Source organism: Pelophylax lessonae, assembly GCF_965119305.1.
Source record: "Pelophylax lessonae genome assembly, chromosome: 6".
NCBI classification, from domain to species: domain Eukaryota; kingdom Metazoa; phylum Chordata; class Amphibia; order Anura; family Ranidae; genus Pelophylax; species Pelophylax lessonae.
The window spans coordinates 278,360,186-278,380,361 of record NC_138773.1 but is presented as its reverse complement, the minus strand read 5'-3'; the positions used below and the strand labels follow the sequence as shown (position 1 = coordinate 278,380,361).

At 40.0% G+C, this 20,176-nt stretch overlaps 1 protein-coding gene across 6 annotated transcripts in view; it reads left to right on the top strand.

Annotated features, from left to right (window-relative positions):
- Positions 1–14,876, top strand: part of FMNL2 (formin like 2) — a 333,795-nt gene extending 318,919 nt beyond the window's left edge. For 2 of the 6 annotated variants that reach the window (XM_082261106.1, XM_082261105.1), the window contains exon 26: positions 14,115–14,876. In XM_082261106.1, coding sequence (XP_082117232.1) covers positions 14,115–14,224 — 110 coding nt within the window. In that variant the 3' untranslated portion in view covers positions 14,225–14,876. Of the gene's footprint in view, positions 1–1,844; positions 1,981–5,881; positions 5,976–14,114 lie in introns of all 6 variants that reach the window. The other 4 variants (XM_082261110.1, XM_082261107.1, XM_082261108.1 and 1 more) reach the window with 4 other exon arrangements.
- The last annotated feature ends 5,300 nt before the right edge of the window (positions 14,877–20,176 follow it).

Sequence of the window (20,176 nt, the reverse complement as noted above, 5' to 3'; positions counted from 1 at the left end):
ACAACGGATGAAAGACGGATAACAACTGACGAAAAACTGATAACAACTGACGAAAAATGGATGACAACTGACGTAGTGTGAAAGGGGCCTTAGGAGGTCAGGGATGGTAGCTTCCATGATTTCCCAGTACTGGCATATACTCCAAAGGGAGCTACACAGGCAGCTTTAATATCTTGATACTTAGAGATGTAACCACTTTCCAGTACCAGTCATCATCATGATTGGAGCATTGTGTGATCATGCAAGACCTGCAATTTATGTATCTTACTCCATTGGAAGTTATTTACTCCTTTTGCTTTACAACCAGTTTCCACTTATAGTAATAAGTTGCTAGCAGTTTTAGTAGAATGATTGACTTACTAAAAATCAGAGTTGTATAAAGTACTCGAAACCCATACTTGAGTAAAAGTACAAGTGCTCGATCAAAAAGTGACTTGAGTAGAAGTGGAAGTGCTCGATCAAAAAGTGACTTGAGTAGAAGTACTAAAGTATTCAACATTTTTTGTACTTAAGTATTGCAAGTAGTTTTAAAAAAAAATTTGCTACTCAAGTACTTAAAGTAAAAGTACAAGTACTGTGTAATGTAGTTATTAAAGAAAGAAGTCAAAAGTTTATTAAAGTTAAAGTTATTAAAGAAAGAAGTCAAAAGTCAAAAGTACACATCACATTATACATATTTTTTTGAGCTTCATGAAACCTGCCATCTACTGTTCTGGCAGTGGTAATATTTATAATTGTAAGGAGTAACTATGCAGCACAAAAAAAAAATATCAGAGTAGAAGTATTGAAATAATCGAAAAAATGTAGTGAAGTAAAAGTGGAAGTAGGAGAAAAAAAGTCTACTCTAGGAAAGTACAGATACCGCCTTTCGGTACTTAAGTACAGTAGTGAAGTAGTTCTACTTAGTTACTATACATCTCTGCTAAAAATCCCCTGTGTAGCTCTAGCCCAGTGATGGCGAACCTTTGCACCCCAGATGTTTTGGAACTACATTTCCCATGATGCTCATGCACTCTGCAGTGTAGTGGGGCATCAAGGGAAATGTAGTTCCAAAACATCTGGGGTGCCAAGGTTCACCATCACTGCTCTATCCGATTGAAGTGACTGCCAGCAAGTTGTTAAATCTCTCAAAAGAAAGCAATTAAACCCTCCTGTGTAGTTTAGCTCTGAAATGCTTCTAAGTCCTCGTTCACACTAGAGTGATATGTCAAGGTCAAATCGCATTACAAGTTGCATCTTATTGCCAGCAATGGCACCGTTCCAAACGGTGCAACGCCGACTTTGCAAAAGTAGTTCCTGCACTACTTTTTCAGATTTTAGGTGCGACTTCAATAGACATTTGTGCATAAAGCTGTACAGATGTCTTTCAAGTAGCTCCTAAAATCCTACTGAAATGCTACTTTTAAATTGTGCTACTTCATGTGAGGTCATGTCTGTGAATGTCAGAGTTTTACAATGCCTCATGGGATGTGTAGTTCTGCAACAGCTGGAGGGCCATAGTTTGAGCATCCCTGCTCTGAGTATTTCAAACCCTGATCTCTGAGGCAAGTTCTCAACAGCTCTTGGGATTCTGAATGTTCAACTTTGTCTGCTAGAAAATACTGTTATTCTGGTACCATTGTTACTATTTGTCTTTTCATTAACTGCAAGTGTCTACGTGATATGCTTATTGCTCTAATTAATCTCTACAAAGCTTTGACCTTCTGGGCTTACAAAAGCTGGCCTTGTTTATGAAGCATTGTAAAGCCTATTGCCTCAGCAGAGCACTAACCAGTATACTAATGCAGTAGATCTTTGCTTCTTAATCTGTTGTTTGTCTTGTTTGGCTGTTATTTCCCATGCAGTGCTGAAGACAGTGCCATTTACCGCTCGAACAGCCAAGCGCAGCTCACGGTTTTTCTGCGACCCCGTTCTCAATGAGGAATTCCATTACTAAATAAATTCTCTCTCACCTGATGCTCTTAACACAAAAAGGTTGCTGTAGGTTTTCCAATACTATTTTCATATTTAGACATTCCCACAGATACCAGAGTGGGTTTTATTTGCCTGCTTTTCCTGTGGCGTTGTGTTATTTGCCATCTCATTGCATGCCATCAGCTGAACCTTTCCTCCTCCATCTTGTCTCCCACCTGTTGTGCATGAGTCATACAACAAGCTGATCAGCTACATAAAGACTGGTTTGTGAGCACTGTGAAATGAGAAGGGTTACTGTGACAAGGGAGTCTTAATGCATCTGGGATTGTGTTCAGTGATATTTTATCAAATGTGCCATTTTCATTGACATGTCATTTATGCATTTGTGAGAAATTACACCTAAAATAAATTGGCTTGATGACATTTAAACAGTGTATGAACATTGGAACCAATGTCCCTGAACAAGAGTGGGCTAAACAGCGGAGGCTGGGCATCATTGAATACTCAACCTAACCAGGACAGGCTCCAAAATACAATATCTAAGGAGAATATAGGATGTTGGGCCTTACTCCTCAAAACTATGAGCCTCTAATATAAAAATAGATAAGTGTCCCCATGCTGCTTTACAGAATCCTACCTGTGTCTCAAATATAATTACTGAATCTTCTAACACAACTTGTGATTCACACAACTAACATAAACATAAATACATGCATAGTGCAGCTCTCCTCACAAGTCAATCTAATACTTAAAGAGGCAGTAAACCCTCCTCTGCAAGTTGTACCTGTAGGTAAGCCTATGATAAGGCTTACCTATAGGTACTGTAAATATCTCCTAAACATGTACCGTTTAGGAGATCATTACCTTACATGCAGCCAGTGACATCACCGGCGCATGCGCTCTGAAGGAACGGCCGCTGGTGCCGTTCCTTCAGAGTCCCGTGCCGTGCCCGTCGGCTCCCGCGCGCGTGCGCGGGAGTGACGTCACCGCGGCTCTGGCCAATCAGATGACGGAAGATCCCAGAAGACGGGAGACTGAACATGTCGCCCGTCATAGAGGTGAGCGGAAGGCACGGCGGGGGCTCGTTCTAAGGTAAGTATTGCATAATGAGCTAGTATGCGATGCATACTAGCTCATTATGTGTTTCTCTTTCAGGGTGAAAACGACAAAAAAAAATAATTGAGTTTACAACCTCTTTAATAATATTACCACTTTCTATCTAGCTATATGACCAAACATATGCCAAAAGCATACATATATGTGCATACATCAAAACAAAATCAATATATTCTGAGTGCAAAAAAATATATACGTATGTAAGCAAAAATATATACATGCAAAAAACAAAATATAAATACTGGTGTCCGTGAATACTAATAATAACCAACTCTGTCCAGTCTACAAAGTGTAGATTTTTCCAAAACCAAAAGTCTTTGATCAAGTATGAGGAAAGAATAATTTCTCTATAAAGTGCCAAATTCCGATCCTCTGTGCACAGCTCACCAACACCCTGTGCTCTTCAGATGTGCTTTCACCTTCTATGGTGGTTAAGGATAATAAGAAGTCAAAAACAGCTCATTTAAAATAAACAGGTGAAATTACACTGCCATTTGGGCACTAGTACTGGTATAGCTCATAGAGAAATATAAACAAACTCAATAATGCTCACTGCTGATATTTTATTTAGGTGAAAAAAAGTATAAGTTTAGCCACTTACATGTAATCAAAATCAACTGACATGCATGTAGGTATATACCCTCATCTACTGTAGCAGCCACACAACTCCTCTGCCCAGCTTGATGATGTCGTAGCCACTTCCCACTTGATGCACTGCATCCCAATTGGACTTCCTCAGAGATAGCAACATGTCAGCTAGGGAGTGGCTACAATGTCATCACACTGGGCGGAGACGTTGGATCCACTGGCGACACCTACATGCACGCTTGAGGATGCTGGTTAGATATGACTTCCAATATACAAGAAAATGAGGGCCACAAGTACGTTGGCAGATGTTGGTGGAACTCAGTCCCTTAAAACATGTAGAAACCTAAATGGAATTTTGCCCATGGGACTTTGGTGAGTTGCACCAAATAAAGTTGATAACAAATTTCTTAAAAAGTAGATTTCAGTCTGTTGTGCACCCATTTGAGTGTATTTGTAATATTGTATACATTCAACTAATTTACGTCAACATATATGTATTTTGTCTATTTTATTATGACATATAGTATGTATTGTCCAATATGTCTGTTTTTAATCCTAATATGGAATAAATTGTGTACTTTTTAAGAAATTTGTTATCAACTTTATTTGGTGCAACTCACCAAAGTCCCAAGGGCAACATTTCTTTTAGTTTTCTATATGACCTCCAATAAAATGATTTCATACGGTAGTGTTGGTCAAATACAGTCCTCCTGTATCCCTAACAGTTTATGTATTCCAGCCTGTCAGAACAGAGAAATTAATAGATATTTCTAAAGTGCAAAACATACACAAGTGTGCAAACTGGTGTCACTTTATAAATCCTGTATTATAATAATAACAATGCATCTGGAATGAATTTAGTTGATTTAAACTCAAAGTCGAATTTGGCTTTAGGTTCTTTTGTCACATCTGTAATTTTACTGGTTGCTTTAGAAATCTTAGGCCACAGTCTTATTTTACTACACAAAATGGAAAAAATGGAAAAAACAACAATGTGGCTTCTCAGCTCTCAATGAAAAAATATATACACTGTTTAAAGTGATCAAAGCCAAACTATATTTTGTGTAATTTCCTTTTGAGCTACATGTTTTGCCAAAAATGTTTTGTGACCATACATGAATGTACCGTTTTTCTTGACTTTAGATCCTCGCTGTATTTTCTAACACATGACTGCATGTATATTTGCATGAACAATTACTGCATTCTAAGCATGAAATTCTTTCTCCTCCAAGCATTTGTATTTATCAGTTTTTTCATTTTTGAGACAATACCATTTATGTTCATTGTCAATCACAATAGACATTGCTGTCAAGAATTATCTGAATTTATGAATTCCTCTATTGGGTATATAACTAATACACACATTTTTTTTTTATGGTCATATATCTAAACTCTTACATTGTCTCGAAACTAGAAAAAACTGTATATAGCAGCATGTCCTGATCTTATTGTAGAAAACACTTTTCTGTTGAATTTAAAAGAGTCAGACCACCCAAAAATTATAGATGATGCCTGGTGAGCTAAGACGATGGCTACTTGTATGCCCTGGATTCACCATAAATAGGATTTTACTGCAATAATTCCCGACTCTCTTCCTGTCTGGAAATGTGGGTTTCCTTTCTGCCTTTGCAAGTACTGCTTTCTCCTTTTGCACTCTTCAAACTAGAAAATGCTTAAAATATCCAGCAGAAAAAAATGGGAACCCCTCATATGTCCACAGCAGGTATGCAGACCCAGGAACTCAAGTGCAGAGCTTTTACCAATAAAGTCCCAGGGAGATATAAGATACCAGGTGGTTTAACTCTCTAGCACACCATAAACTAAAATTTCAGGGTGGGCTGACCCTCTAAAATTTAAGCGCAAACTCATAACAGCACATGTAGAAAAAGAATATTAGAGCATTCTAGGTGCTTTTGTGAGTTTGTATTTCCCTGTTGTGTCGTTTTCTTGGGAAGGCTTTTTTTTCCTTCTACTTTTCAACAGGTATTGCTACTGTATTAATTATCTATCTGGAGCCAATTTACAAAGCAGCTTGCCTTTACACCTGTCACAGTTCTGAAAACAATAATTCAAAGCTTCTTGTGCTAACAGGGCATTCATCTTGTTCACTATCTTGCTCTGCTTAACTTGGCCCTAGCTGTCCCTCCTTCCTTCTTGCTTCAGTGGCTAACTGATCCTGAGGAACTGAATTCTGAGCTCAAACTATCTTCACCACTCACTCATGTTTTTATTTAACCATCATGTTATGTTTTCTTCTGTTTAGCCCTAAAGAAGAATAATATCACTAAATTTCCAAATGTTCATTCGAGGGTAAGGAATTCATCTAGCACACCGGTGGTGGAGGATACACAGAGCTGGCAAGCATTATTTTTTACTTGGTTTCCTCCTCTCTCTGTATGCCAGACCAGTTATGACTATTTCTGTCAATATGCACAGTGGTGACGGCCATCGTGTAACCATGCTTACTCTTCGTAAATAAGTTACTTGTTCCTTCAGTGGGAAGAATAGACTTGAGGGACTTTCTCTACAGTTTTTTCAAAAAAATTAAGTTGGCCTTATACTAGTAGAATTTAGTTTGAATGTTTTAGTTTTAAGAAGGTTTGCTCAATTTTCTAATCATTAATGGAGTCAAACATTTATTTTCAACCACAGTGACAAGAAAATTCAAAGAAATGGGATAGAAACCTTTTCTAAAAAAAAAAAAAATTCTAACAATGTATGTGGTTTTCGTTCTGGAAAGTACATTCATTCCAAAATCGAATGGTAAAATACATTTCATTTTTAGGTATTTTTAAAGATTTGTCAAGGCACTGAGAATTTTTGTACAAATAATTTGTTAAATGTTTGTTCACAAATCTACTAGTGCATGGCCAGGTTTACTGTTTTACATGAAGCGCTACTTTCTAGATAAATGGTTCTCCTCTTACAAAATGGCCGTTTACACTTTATGTAGGTAATGAGTGCACTTTAACAGCCCATTGACATATCTTTAAGCTTTTAAAGGGTAATTCTATAAAAAACTGATATTTCAGCAGAAACACTGTTCACCAGACTGATTTTACGCATAAGCTGCATCCTATTCTGCGTGGCCAAAGCTGCCAGCTTCAATATAAGCCATGACTAATGACTGTCCATAGATAAGGATTTTTCATAATAAGTAGGCTTTTAAGAACCCTTCACTATTGTCTATCATTAATATAACACACAACCGTACATGCTAAATGTGCATTGGCACCTTTTTGTAATAGCGCCTTAGTGCATATATACAGTGTAAATAAGTATAATTTTCTCCTCAGCGCCCCACAACAAGAGGTAAAATTGCATCCCGTATGTTGTGGTGCTCTGCGTTGGCCAGAAATAGTGCTGGTAAGTTTTTTGTGTGTTGAGGCTTGTCAAGAGCCCATTGAAAGTGAATGGTTTGCCTTAACAGAATGCACTTCAAGGCATGCAAAAAACTTATTGGCCCTCTTTGGCCCCTTTCACACATACAGACTATTTGTCAGTTTTTAATCAATCCAGTGACGGATGAAAAACGGGCATCAATGCACTCCAATGGAAAAACGGATGTTAATGGATGATTATCTATTTACATCTGTTTTCATGCTCTTCCGTCAACATCTGTTTTTTTTTAATGGATGAAAGCCCTATTTTTCATCCGTTCAAAAAAATGGATCGGGCGAAAAACAGAAGACAACGGATGAAAAACGGATGTTAAAGCGGAGTTCCAGCCTTTTCACTCACCTGTCCAACGGTCCAGCGATGCGGCCGCCCGAAGCCTCGATCCTCTCCCTCTGGTCTCACAGCCGGGTACCCACTGCGCATGCGTGAGTCGTGCTGCGCGTCTTGATTGGCCAGCAATCTTCTGGGACCTCTGACATGTCCCAAAAGATTGCAGGGAGGGAGGGGGAGAGAAGAACTTCTGTTCAGGGCGCCGCGGCGCTCCGAGCGGAAGTGGGAGCGGGTACCTGTCAAAACTAGGTACCCGCTCCCCCCTCCAAAAAAATGACATGCCAAATGTGGCATGTCAGGGGGTTAGAATACCTAAAGCGGAAGTTCCACTTTTGGCTGGAACTCCGCTTTAAACTGACGTTGACTGAAAAAAAACTGATGACAAAAAAACGTGACTGAACTGCCATATGTGTGAAAGGGGTCTTAATCTTTTACGACATCTTATGGCTTGTTCAAACAAAGAATATTTAATTCACAAATGCTGATTTCATAACTGATATTTCAGTTTTGGATAGATGCTGAAACTTAGTTTCTTATAACTCTTTTGGGCTATAAATAGATCTAAATGCCACAGTCTGTACTTGCTGTAGCCTTGGCACAAATGTTTCAATAAGAGTTAGCTTCATCCACAACAAGAAAATTTATTGCTAGCCATAGCAACCGATCAGCTTGGAACCGTCATTTATACATTTATGCAGTTCAGGGATTGAAAACCAAAAAAATAATACATTTTGATTGGTTGCTATAGGCTAACAATATTCTCTGATTAGCACACGTTTATACATAAGCCTTAAATTGGCTCTCTTCACAAGAATATTGTCTGCTACAATCTACAGGGCCAAATCATGGTGAATTCTACCATATTATCTAAGCATTACCATGTGCCAGGAACACACATTTTGATATCACAAGCTTGCTTTTACTATTGCCAGGGTGAGTTAAAATATAATTTCATAATAGGCTTTAAAGTGCACTCACAAAGTACTTCAGATATTCCTTACTGTGCTTTACTAGGTCAATGGTAGGAAAAACATGGCTTCCGGACAAGGGAGCTGTCAATGTTACCCATAACAACCATTTAGGTCTATCTTATATTCTTCTAAGCGTATATTGCTAGTTTACTACTTGTGGGTAGCACAGACAGTTCTTCCTTCTGCCAAAGAAAACATTTGGATGCCACCAATGCATTAAACCATAGTAACCTATCAGATATTGTATTTCATCTACTAATGTATGCCAGCTAAACAAAAACGAATACTAGCAATGGTTTTAGTGCCAGTTATCCCCTGAACTGTTAGGCTTCCCATAGTCTGACAATTATCCCACTAAAAACTTGGAACAGAAAAATATCTGCCTCCCCTTACACTGAGAAATATGTGATAGTATGAGGAGCTCCTCTAGGGGACTGGCCAATAGCAAGCGGTGCTCGAAGTATCTGAATCTGGTTTCTTTATAGCCATGCTACGGTTTTAGAATGTCATCATTCTTACTTCTAGTTGTTGCAAGATGAAAGCCTATTTTATATGCACCTCCAAAAACCATAAACCAAGATATAAGCATTATTAGGGAGGCTGTACTTTTATTGTTATGGCAAGACCGCACTGCAGCCACTCTTTTGTCAGTGTTGGATAGCAGGAGAAGGGTTAGGACCCCTGTTTTGTTTTTTTTTTTGTCTGTGTTCCATTTAGAAAGAGCTCCACTCGCTTCCTGTCCTGGTGACACTGTCATGCAGTCAGTGAGACATATGAAGTGAGACAACGAAGGAAAAGGTCCTTCAGCACCCAAGGCGTAAAAAAACCCCCTTTCCCCTTCCCCTCCATGAGCTTTGAACTACTTTAGCACCATAAGTTGCAAATCATATCCGTGTTGCTGCAACTGCTTATGCATTGTTATAGTTTATCTGAATCCTTGTACTTGTCAATTTGTGGACCGTTTGGTCTGCAGAAAAATGTGGAGAAAAATATGAAGATAAGAAACAAGCAAAGGAATTCATATATACATAATGCAATAATGTAGAGCACCCCACCAGTCCACAAGGCAATGTTTCTTTGCACAGGCTCCTGTTACGTAGGGCCAAGTGCTGACAACAATACAGGCCCCCTTGTACAGTGTGGGGCCTGAGTACCAATCTGCTGACCATCACCTGAAGGTGTCAGCATAACTCTGTTGTTATGATTATGAAGATGCTCAGTGTCCTAAGATGTACAAAAAATAAACAATATTTTTCACAAACATGATGCTTTACAAATGAGTTTAAATTGCTCTTTGTATCCCTGTTTAAGGGACTTATCCTTGCATTTCATCTCAGTGATTTTGGGACTGGAAATGTGGCAAAATCTTACTAATTGGGGTGCAAACACTTCACAAAAACCTGCAGTTGGGCTGTAATTAGACCTGCCTATGTAGGTTTATTTATTAGTACAGCATTAAGAAGATAATTATTATATTTGTGTGCAGTAGATCACAACATAAGTCTAATCTCACATTATCTAATTAGATAAGATCTAGCTTAAAGCGGAGTTCCGGGCACAAAAACGATATTTTTTTTTTGTGCCCGTCCGCTAGTTCAGCCTAACCTGAAAAGGAATTGGATAGTTAGATTTTTTTTTTTTAAAAACTCACCTTGTAATTGACGATCGTAAATACTCACCTATGACAGCTTCCTCCCTCGGAGCCGCGGCTCACCCCGTCACTTCCTGTCTCGCTATGATTCCTGGGAGCTGAACGTCATAGCTCCCAGGAATCAATGCGCCGCACCGGCCCCGATCGTCATTTCCGGGCGACGCCGCATTCCCCTGCTAAACAGCTTCTGGGCATGCCCAGAAGCTGTTTAGGAATGCGGCGCCGCACCGGAAGTGACGAGAGGGGCCGGTGCAGCGCATTCTGGGACACGAAGACGCGGAAGAAGACAGAGAAGAGGACCGCGCCGGCTTCAGCTGCCCACAACCGAGATGGAAACGCTGTGGAAGAAAACTTCTAAGTAAGTATTTCTTCTAAAAGGTAAGTGCGAACCGGGACAGATCAGAGGCTAGCCATTGTGGAATGTGCTAGCCCTGACTGTCCCGGGGGTATGTTCAAAAAAAAAACGATTCTCTGCCCGGAACTCCGCTTTAAATCTCTCCCTTAAAAGATCCCCACTTAATCCTGATATACACAGACTGAATATCAGCCGGTTCAACAGAAACTGGCTGATTATGGGCTCATGCGTACCCCAGACTATTTGACAGAACCCGGCCGAACGGGCATGCTTCTGTCAAATAGGCATCCAATCAGCGCTGGCAGCCAATGGCTGTGGGCGCTAACCAGTGTGTTCTGGTGGGGGGCAGTCCCCATGTCAGAACACAATAGGTCAGCCGGAAGACCGCTGTACTAACATTGGATAGTTAGCAAGCTCCTCATTTTTATTTTGCATTCAGCTCGATGGGTTGAACAAAAACCTAAAACTGATAGTGTGTACTAGGCATTAGACAGGCCATACACAGTTCGAATCAGATTCAAACCGTGTATGGGCAGGCTGAATGTACCAAGTTGACCGATCAATCAACTTGGGTACAACCAGCATGCCAGGTTTTACCTGTGATTAGTTGATAGCAATAATCACTGTCTTCTCCTAGTGAGATAAAACAATGGAGGGATTCTTGCATCAACACTGTCTGTGTTGATCAAGCAAATTCCTTTTCTGCAACCTGTGGTTGTAGGACAGAAATGTGCTTTGTGTATGGCCGGCCTTAGTGTACCATTGGAATATTGCCTGCCAATCTTTCTCAAGGAGGAAGCTATTGGCTTTTTTTTTATAATCAAATCACTATTGTTTTCATCTTAGTGTATGTCAGGGAAGTGTTTAGAGCCACCTTTCTCAACCTCTGTACCCCAATAACCCATGAAATATTTTTTTTTTCGTGGGGAACCCTTGCTAATATTAATTAGGATCAGAGGGAAGAATGTCCTCTACATTGGAGCTCAATGGGGAAAAGGGCTGCCCTTACAGGATGTCACCATTACAGTCAGCTAAAAAGTGCATTATTGTCATGCTTTTGGCTCTGTCAAGTGGCATTGGACCCGGAATTATGCAGGTACCATCAAAGTGAGAGGTCAATCAGCTGCAGCTGGTTAAGAATGGCTGCTTTAGAGTGTGCCACCTCCTCTTATGATGCCCCCTGTCCAAGACAACCCCTAGCTCTCCCATTCCACTTTTCAAAGGTACAAACACAAAAGCACTGGATTTTAGCGGAGTTTAACCCCTTGGCGCTGAGGGACTGCATATTTGCGTGCATTAGCACCGACAGAGCTGTGCCGAGAGCTCGTGCCCTGTGCAATCCTGGCACGGTGACCGTCAGCACATAAAAAGCTCCGGATTCCTTCTTACATTCGGGAGTTTTCCCATCATGTGACCGCCGTGACAGCCAATCATGGTGGACACGTGGTCACAAGCCTCCCGGAGTGGCAAACCGTTTAAAGGGCTGGCGGGAGCTGGCGCAAGGGGTTAAACTCGACTTAAAAAGGCCCAACACTAGAATGTGTGAAAATTCTTACATTCGATGACTTGACAAATGTTGCTCGAAAGTACTTCAAAATTTTGCTTGCTTTTAACATTTGATTTTAGAATAAATGTAATTCCCAGAACAAAAACCACATTCACTGTTAGAAATGTTAAAAATTTGTTTACTCAAGGAAAAATTTTACCTCCTGCTTCTTTGAATTTTTTGGATTCTACGGTTAAATAAAATAAATTTACGCCACTACCAATCAGAACATCAAACGATCAAAAAATAAATAATTTGCCATTCTACTAATGTACGGCCAGATTTAGGTAGAAGTCCAGATTGTTTATACAACCTGTCTCTAGGTTTATACAACCTGTCTCACAATGTTTCTTCAGGCAAGAAGGAATTTATCTGAAGACAGGCACATGTATTTGTGTACAAATATCTTATAATATCAGTCTTAAGCTGGCCATACACTAGTAGATTTTTCAAAGGAGTAGAATAGAAATTTTTCTTGAAAGAAAAAATTTCTAACAGTGTATTATTTTTTTATTACAGGTACTTTTATAGTGCCAACAATTTACGCAGCGCTTTACATATACTGTACATTCACATCAGTCCCTGCCCTCAAGGAGCTTACAATCTAAGGTCCTTAACTCACATACATACAAACTGGGGCAAATTTAGACAGGAGCCAATTAACCTACCAGCTTGTCTTTGGAGTTTGGTAGGAAGCCCATGTAGGCACAGGGAGGACATGCAAACTCCAGGCAGATTGTGCTGTGGTTGGGATTGCTTAGCCACTGTGCCACTTTTGTTCTGTAAAGTCCATTCATTCCAAAATCTAATGTTTGGAGCAAAGTCTTGAACCATTCTAAATTACATTTGTCACCCGTCGAATGTACTGAGAACTATTGTATAACTGTTTGTACAAATATTCATACACAGTTTTTTTTAGAAAATCCACTAGTGTATACTCAGTTTTAATTTGTACACTTTAGTTGACCTTACTGGTTAAGAAAACCTAGGTAAGATGTTGATAATAAAGAATCAGGGATGGAAACAGAACACTGTGCTTTCGAAGTTTAAGGACACCTGAGATAAAAGAATTACAAGATAAGCCATTGCTGACCTTTCCTCCCAAAAACTCTAGCTGCATGGTACCTGTGCTGATCCAATGGCTTGAGTCATTTTACACAAGAACAAGAATAAAAATAAATATTTCCGATATCATTCTGCCTTAGCTTTTAAGATGCTTGTTTTAGGTCAGTGGCCCGGAAAGTATTGAAATCAGCGTAATCACATGAGGGCAAGGAAGTTAGCATTTTCAGAAGGAGGTTAGCCCCTGTAGCCCCAATATTTATGTATCTTATTTCTTGATGGTTGGCCCTATTCACACCTCTGCATTTTGTAGCTCGAAGCCCCAAAATGCTGGAGGAGAAAAAAATCAATTATTCTCTATGGAGATGGTTTACATCTCCACTCCAAGTTGCCTGAAGCGACACGCCTCAAGCTAAAAAAGTTCTGGAGCTTTTTTGTACCTCGAATCGGGCAGATTTTGTCACACGTTTCCGAGCGTTTTCTGATCAAATGCAATAAATAAATAAAATTAAATAACAATAATTAATAAATAAATCACATAAATAATCATAATGATGCTAAATAAATAAAAATGATAATAAAAATAAATAAAAAAAAACCCTTCCCCCTAATCCTAATATTTACCCCTAAAAATAACCCCTAATCCTACAAAAAACATTAACCCCTAAACATTACCTTTACCCCTAACGCCTAACAAAAAAAAGTAAAAAAATTATTATATAAATAAAAGTGAATGAAAAGCTGAAAAACATAGCAACAAATGATGAAACAGATGATATTTTTCTCTATTGGCCGATAAAAGCTGCCCAACCTCAAAAACACTGTACAAAAATGCCCATGCAAACGCCTGAAAAACCACCCAAAAAAAACCTCTTAAAAATGCTACGCTCAAGTGTGAGTGCAACTCCCTACTCCTATTGTTTAAAACTCCCCTATAAACTTTAAACTTAAACAGCAAATTTTAAGGAGAAAACAAATACAATAGCAAATTGTTACCTCGTGACCTCTTTACCATACCACTGTTTACAGAAAAAGTCATTTTTACAATTCTGTCTATAAACCTGATAAGCACCTAGTCTCTCTAAAAGCTGCTTTGATTGGCTCCCAGATTTTCTCTTTTTTTTTTTCTGTTTAGATCTAGGGGCTGCCAGATTTATCCCTAACTCTTCTGTTCTGTTCCAGATCTTAGAAGCCAGCCCTATAGGAGAGCCGACGCGGTGAGGAGAAGCGTAAGGAAGCGATTTGACGACCAGAACCTGCGCTCTGTCAATGGTGCTGAAATACCCATATGAAATGGAGAATTCGCCACGCGTGTATGTGTGTGTGACGTATCCCTTGCACAATACACAAGACGCCGCCCTCGCCGTGACTGCAGCTTTGTAAACAATGCCGTTTTTTTAAACTGCCAAGGGCTTAAACTGGACAGAGAAAAAAATGTGCATAGTGACTGAAAGTGCTGGGCTGTCCACTCCGAACAGATGTGTATCCGACTGTAGCTAACAAGTGCCTAAATCCAAAATACCTGGTCAGACAGATCCAAGCAATAGATGGGATTTGGTCAGGTAGCATTCACACCAATACGTTACTCAGTATTTTTAACCAAAATGTAAAATACATAATTTTACTTTTGTTACATACATGTCGAAAAGAGTGACCCCCAGTAGCCGCTGTCGGTTTCTCAATGATTTGTAAATAAGGGAAACTGAAGTTCGGACCGATGGAAGGGGTCCTTAAAAAAGCTATAGCGTGCTGTCAGTCTTGTGCTTACGTTGCACATAATGGTCATTAAAGAAGAACTCCAACTTAACTAAAACATTGAATATTGTTTTAAAGGTAAACTCCAAGAAAACGTGAAATTGATGCATTTGAACTCATTCAGGTGACTTGATCTACATAATCAGTTAATGCTGTCCTTGCTACAGGCTTTAGCTGACAGTATCCATATTTCCAAAATGTAGGCTAGGTGTTCCTGGTTCCAAGGACCCTTCTTGGTAGTTCTCAGAGGGAGGAGTCTTGTGGCTGGAGCCTAGACCACGACTACAATGTACAATCTGCCTTATCTAGATACAGTTGTAAAATGCAGAATGTAGATGTAAACTGAGATCGAGAGATAAGCAAAGTGGACATTTTTCAATTTTACACTAATGCTTGAATTGCATTAGAAGTTCATTGATTGATTTTTTATGTTTCCTGGATTACAGAATAGAGCTTTTAAAATCACTAAATATAACCAATTAACACTTTTATCTACTGTTCCTGATGTAGGAGACTTAATTATCTGATACTGTCACAAACTCCACGCATGGATTCCCTCTGCTATATATCATTTTGTTTGACAGCACAACTCATGCCAGAGTAAACGAGGGAAAACTCCCAGTGCATCAAGGGAGCCAATATTTATTTCTTGGTTTAGATCTACCTAGTTATGACAAACATAGGCGGAGGATGGTCTGTACAAAGTACAAAGATAAAGTTTGGTTGCATGTGCACAGAGGCCTGGAAACGGGCTTTCTTCAGATTTTTTATGAGGTTAATGTGATGATTTCAGATGCAAAGTGTGCACAGTGGAGTTCTTCTTTAATTTTCAAGGGCTTTTGGTGTGTGTGTGACAGAAATGATTAAAAACACTGCACCTATCAAAAAAAAGGAAAACCTGGAACAGATCATTAGCATACACTGCAGTTTTCATACATATTCTTCCTGAATCATTATTCAGTACAAAAAAAAAAAAACTGTGCATATTAAGGTTTTTCAAATCTAAAAGGAAGTTGTTTTTGTAATTAGCTAGCACTAATGAATGGCACACTAACTGAATTTTTACCATAGGATTTAAATGCTAAAGAAAATTGTTTATATAACATTTGTAGTAAAAGCTTTGTCAAAATTCCTAAACCGTGAACAGCAGGGATTGTTCCTTTTTGCCCTGTTACCCCTCCTTCCCAACAAAGGCAGGGCAATCATTTCTTCCACTTTGTAAATAACATGTATTCACTGCCTTGCTCCTCTTTGGCTATAAGGCTCATGAAGTTTCTTTTAAAGGCTAGCCCCTTGACGAACTGAAATTTCAGTTTTGGGGGAGCCGCAATGGGTGCAATCACCTGGCCACTTCCTAAACTCTCTGAAACGTACATTTCACTTGCCATAAAGGTGGTTTTGGATTATAACCTATTATTGCAGACTTGGGTTTGAAAGCTTTTTAAAAGAAGGACAGTCTGCGTTGTGCATAGAAAATGTTTGGCTTCTCTTTTATTTTATCATTTGCCCTAGAGACATTAATGTGAGTAGTTGGTTGCTTTGGGCAGCATAGACCATTATCCAGTCTAATAAGTCTAGCTTGTGTCTAGACTTGTGCTATGGCTCGGGCTTAAAGAAAGTCTTATATGAGTTTTGGTATTGGGGTTAAACTCTTGACCACAGTATCCTTATTGACAAGCATCCTTATTGCCTAGCAAATTCTTTGTTAGGTGATCACTGCCCTCTTTGCACTGTTGATCACCATGTATATGAAATGTGCACATATAGCCTGAAATATGCACACCATCATCAGTCTGTCATTCTACACTTAGCACATACGTCATTCTAACAGGGATGTAGGTTATGTTTTTACATAGCCTGTAATGACCAGTGGGCAGTGGCACCTGAAAATATGACAGAGTGACTGTGCTGAGTTTAAAAGGACAGAGGAACTGCTGCATGTCCCAAAAGCTTAAGAAACCAGCAACCAAGTCACGGCCATCAGTCATTGGGCAGCAAGCACATAATAGCACAATGGCCACATTTGTATTACCTGTTATCAAAACCACTCTCAAAGCAGCGCATGTGATAATATAAGTGTGGTTTGTTTTCAGAATAAAAATTTTGATTCCAGGCCAGTGGATCATCTCTCTAGTATACTGGAATTAACTCTCAGACCCAAATTCACAGACCAGGTCTAGGGAGTACTGTTGTAAGGCAATGTATCACATGATAAGGGCTAAGTATATAATTTAAAAATGGTGCTGGTCTTGGGCCCGAAGAAGCATGGGATCATCCAATGCTGTCAGACCTAATATCCTAATACCAGGTTCATTTTGTTCATGCAGAAGCAAATTAAAAAAAAAAAAACTGGAGCAAAATGGGACTGTTGCCTATGATTTACAATTGGGTATCATTCTTTGTGAAAGAAGTGAACTGATCTCTCACAGTCTGGCACAGCCAATAAAGTTTCATCTAGGCTAGCCCAAGTGAGTAACCAGTCAGCTTTCTTCAGTTTTTTTTTTTTTTGCTTATCAAAGCTCATGCACTTGTCTATAGAGACGCACCTTGGTACCTGTTGCTTTCACAAGTGCCAGGGCATTCAATAGACCTGTATGGAGAATGCACACTGTCTTGCACATGCAGCTCGGGTCATCACAACAATGCATAATAGCAAACAGCAGAGAAAGGTGCCTCATTTCTGCGTAAGTTTGGTTAACTGCAAATCTGTGCTGCCTGTGCATGGGAACCTGCATTCAACATAAATAGGGGGCAGACCCAGACAAAAAGGAACCCTTCTGTTGTCAGACTACTCTGCATGACCATCCAACTAAAGCTTGGGCATTGTAGTACAAAAACAGGCTGAGTATTAGGTTTTGCTTCTATTGACAATGATAAGGAGCTTTAAAAGAGGACCTTGCAGTATGATCACATTAAAAAAAAAAAGCTTTACTATGTTGTGAGCACCCAAAGTAACAATGACACTGCGCAACAATACACTATAAAGTTTTTGGGCACTGAATTTCTGAGCTGGAATTTGAATAGGTTTAGGCACCCCCATCCCTAGTAGTGGCTGTGATAGCTTCTCTGCTCAGGCACTAAGTGCTGAAGGGTGGCGGAGTTTGCATGTCTGTCCTACTCTCACAAATTAGGGTTTTGCTCTTCAGGAAGTTTTTGACACTCTGAAGGTAGGTGCTTTATGTACAGCATGAATGTTTAGCTGTTAAGGAACAAATGATGGGCTTCTTTAAAGAAATCTAGAAGCAGTGCACAATTTAAGCTGAAAATACCTTTGTATATTTGCTAATGCCAGTATCTAGTGCACATGTTATTTGTATTCCATGTGTAGCCACTTTATTGGTACACCTTGCCTTGCTAATACCCGGTTGGACCCCCTCTTGCCTTTAGAACTGCCTTTATTCTTCCTGGCGTAGATTCAGCAAGTTGTTGGAAACGTTCCTCAGAGATTTTGGTCCATAGCGACATGATAGCATCATGCAGATGCTGCAGATTTTTCGGCTGCACATCCATGATGCAAATCTCCTGTTCCACCACATCCCAAAGATGCTCTATTGAATTGAGATCTGGTGACTGTGGAGGCCATTGGAGTACAGTGAACTAATTTTCATGTTCAAGAAACCAGTGGTGAGATGATTTTAGCTTTGTGACATGGTGCATTATCCTGCTGGAAGGAGCCATCAGAAGATGGGTACACTGTAGAAATAAAGGTTTACAACAGCAGACCGTCGTTCTCTCTCAGCAGGGAGCGATTGTGAGAGCCTGATGGCAATCGCGGCTGCCGGAGAGAAGAAAATGGTCGCACACCACCACGGAATCCAATGAAGAAAAGTTCTTTATTTACATAAGTGGTACAAGGTACAGCAGGGTAGGACAGTAGACACATTTCACACGACTGCTACGTGCTTGTTCACTTGGTAATGAACAAGCACGTAGCAGTCGTGTGAAACGCGTCTACTGTCCTACCCTGCTGTACCTTGTACCACTTATGTGAATAAAGAACTTTTTCTTCATTGGATTCCGTGGTGGCATGCGACCATTTTCTTCTTTCATGCTTCTTCTGGTGGCGAGCTGAGATTCAGCACCCACCTTGAATCGTGGACTTTGACTAGCCTGAGCGGTGTTATCTCTCTTCATTAATGCCGGCCATGTGGATCGGCTTCCCCGCTTCCTAATTGGGGCGGGGGCACGCACCGCTGTACAGGTACGGCGGTTCACGCAGCCAAGCCAGCCTGCCACCGTATATCTGCGGCTGGCAGGCGGTCGGCAAGTGGTTAAACAATGCTCAAATGGTACTAAGGGGCCAAAAGTGTGCCAAGAAAATATCCATTACACTACCACCACCAACCTGAACTGTTGATACAAAGCAGGATAGATCCATGCTTTCATGTTGTTTACACCAAATTCTGACCCTACCATCTGAATTTCGCAGCTGAAATTGAGACTCATCAGACCAGGCAACGTTTTTCCAATCTTCTGTTGTCCAATTTTGGTGAGCCTGTGTGAATTGTAGCCTCCGTTTCCTGTTATTAGCTGACAGGAGTGGCACCTGGTGTCTTCTGCTGCTGTAGCCCATCTGCTTCATGGTTCCATGTGCTGTGCATTTCGAGATGGTATTCTGCATACCTTGGTTGTAAGGAGTGGTTATTTGAGCTACTGTTGCCTATCATCTTGAACCAGTCTGCCCATTCATCCACACAATTGCCGCTCACTGGATAGTTTCTCTTTTTCGGACCATTCTCTGTAAACCCTAGAGATGGTTGTGTGTGAAAATCCCAGTAGATCAGCAGTTTTTGAAATACTCAGGCCAGCCCGTCTGGCACCAACAACCATGCCACATTCAAAGTCACTTAAATCCCCTTTCTTCCCCATTCTGATGCTCGGTTTGAAATTCAGAAAGTCATCTTCACAATGTCTAGATGCCTAATTGCTCTGAGATGCTGCCATGTGATTGGCAGATTGGCAATTTGTGTTACCAAGCAATTGTACAGGTGTACCTAATAAAGTGGCCGGTGAGTGTATATGCACCCAGAACTGGGTAGGAGTGCTGGCATCACATATCACATGACCACTGCACAGAGGGGGTTGTCCTATTTGTTCCGTAGTATCCCTAAAAGCTCTTCACACCAGAACTAAATAGATAATGTTCCAAATTTAATTTACCGAACAAAGTTGAGTGGGTAACGTTTAAATATAAAAAAAAAAAGCTCTTTTTTATCAACCAAGGTCTCTTCAAAGTTATTAGTTTTCCTTGCCATGGCCAGAAGAACCAAACCTTCAGCCTGTTTTCAATGTCCACTCTGCAGACATATAAGATAAAGCCTTTAAATGTGCAAATGTGTCCATTACAGATATTTTATGTACTCTAATCCCATGAACAGGACACTAAATTCAGTTTCAGCAAATCATAAACTCCTTTCCTTCCACTCTTCTTACTCGAACACTTCCTTTTCTGCTGACCTTACCTGATAGCATCCTAATATGTTTATTGT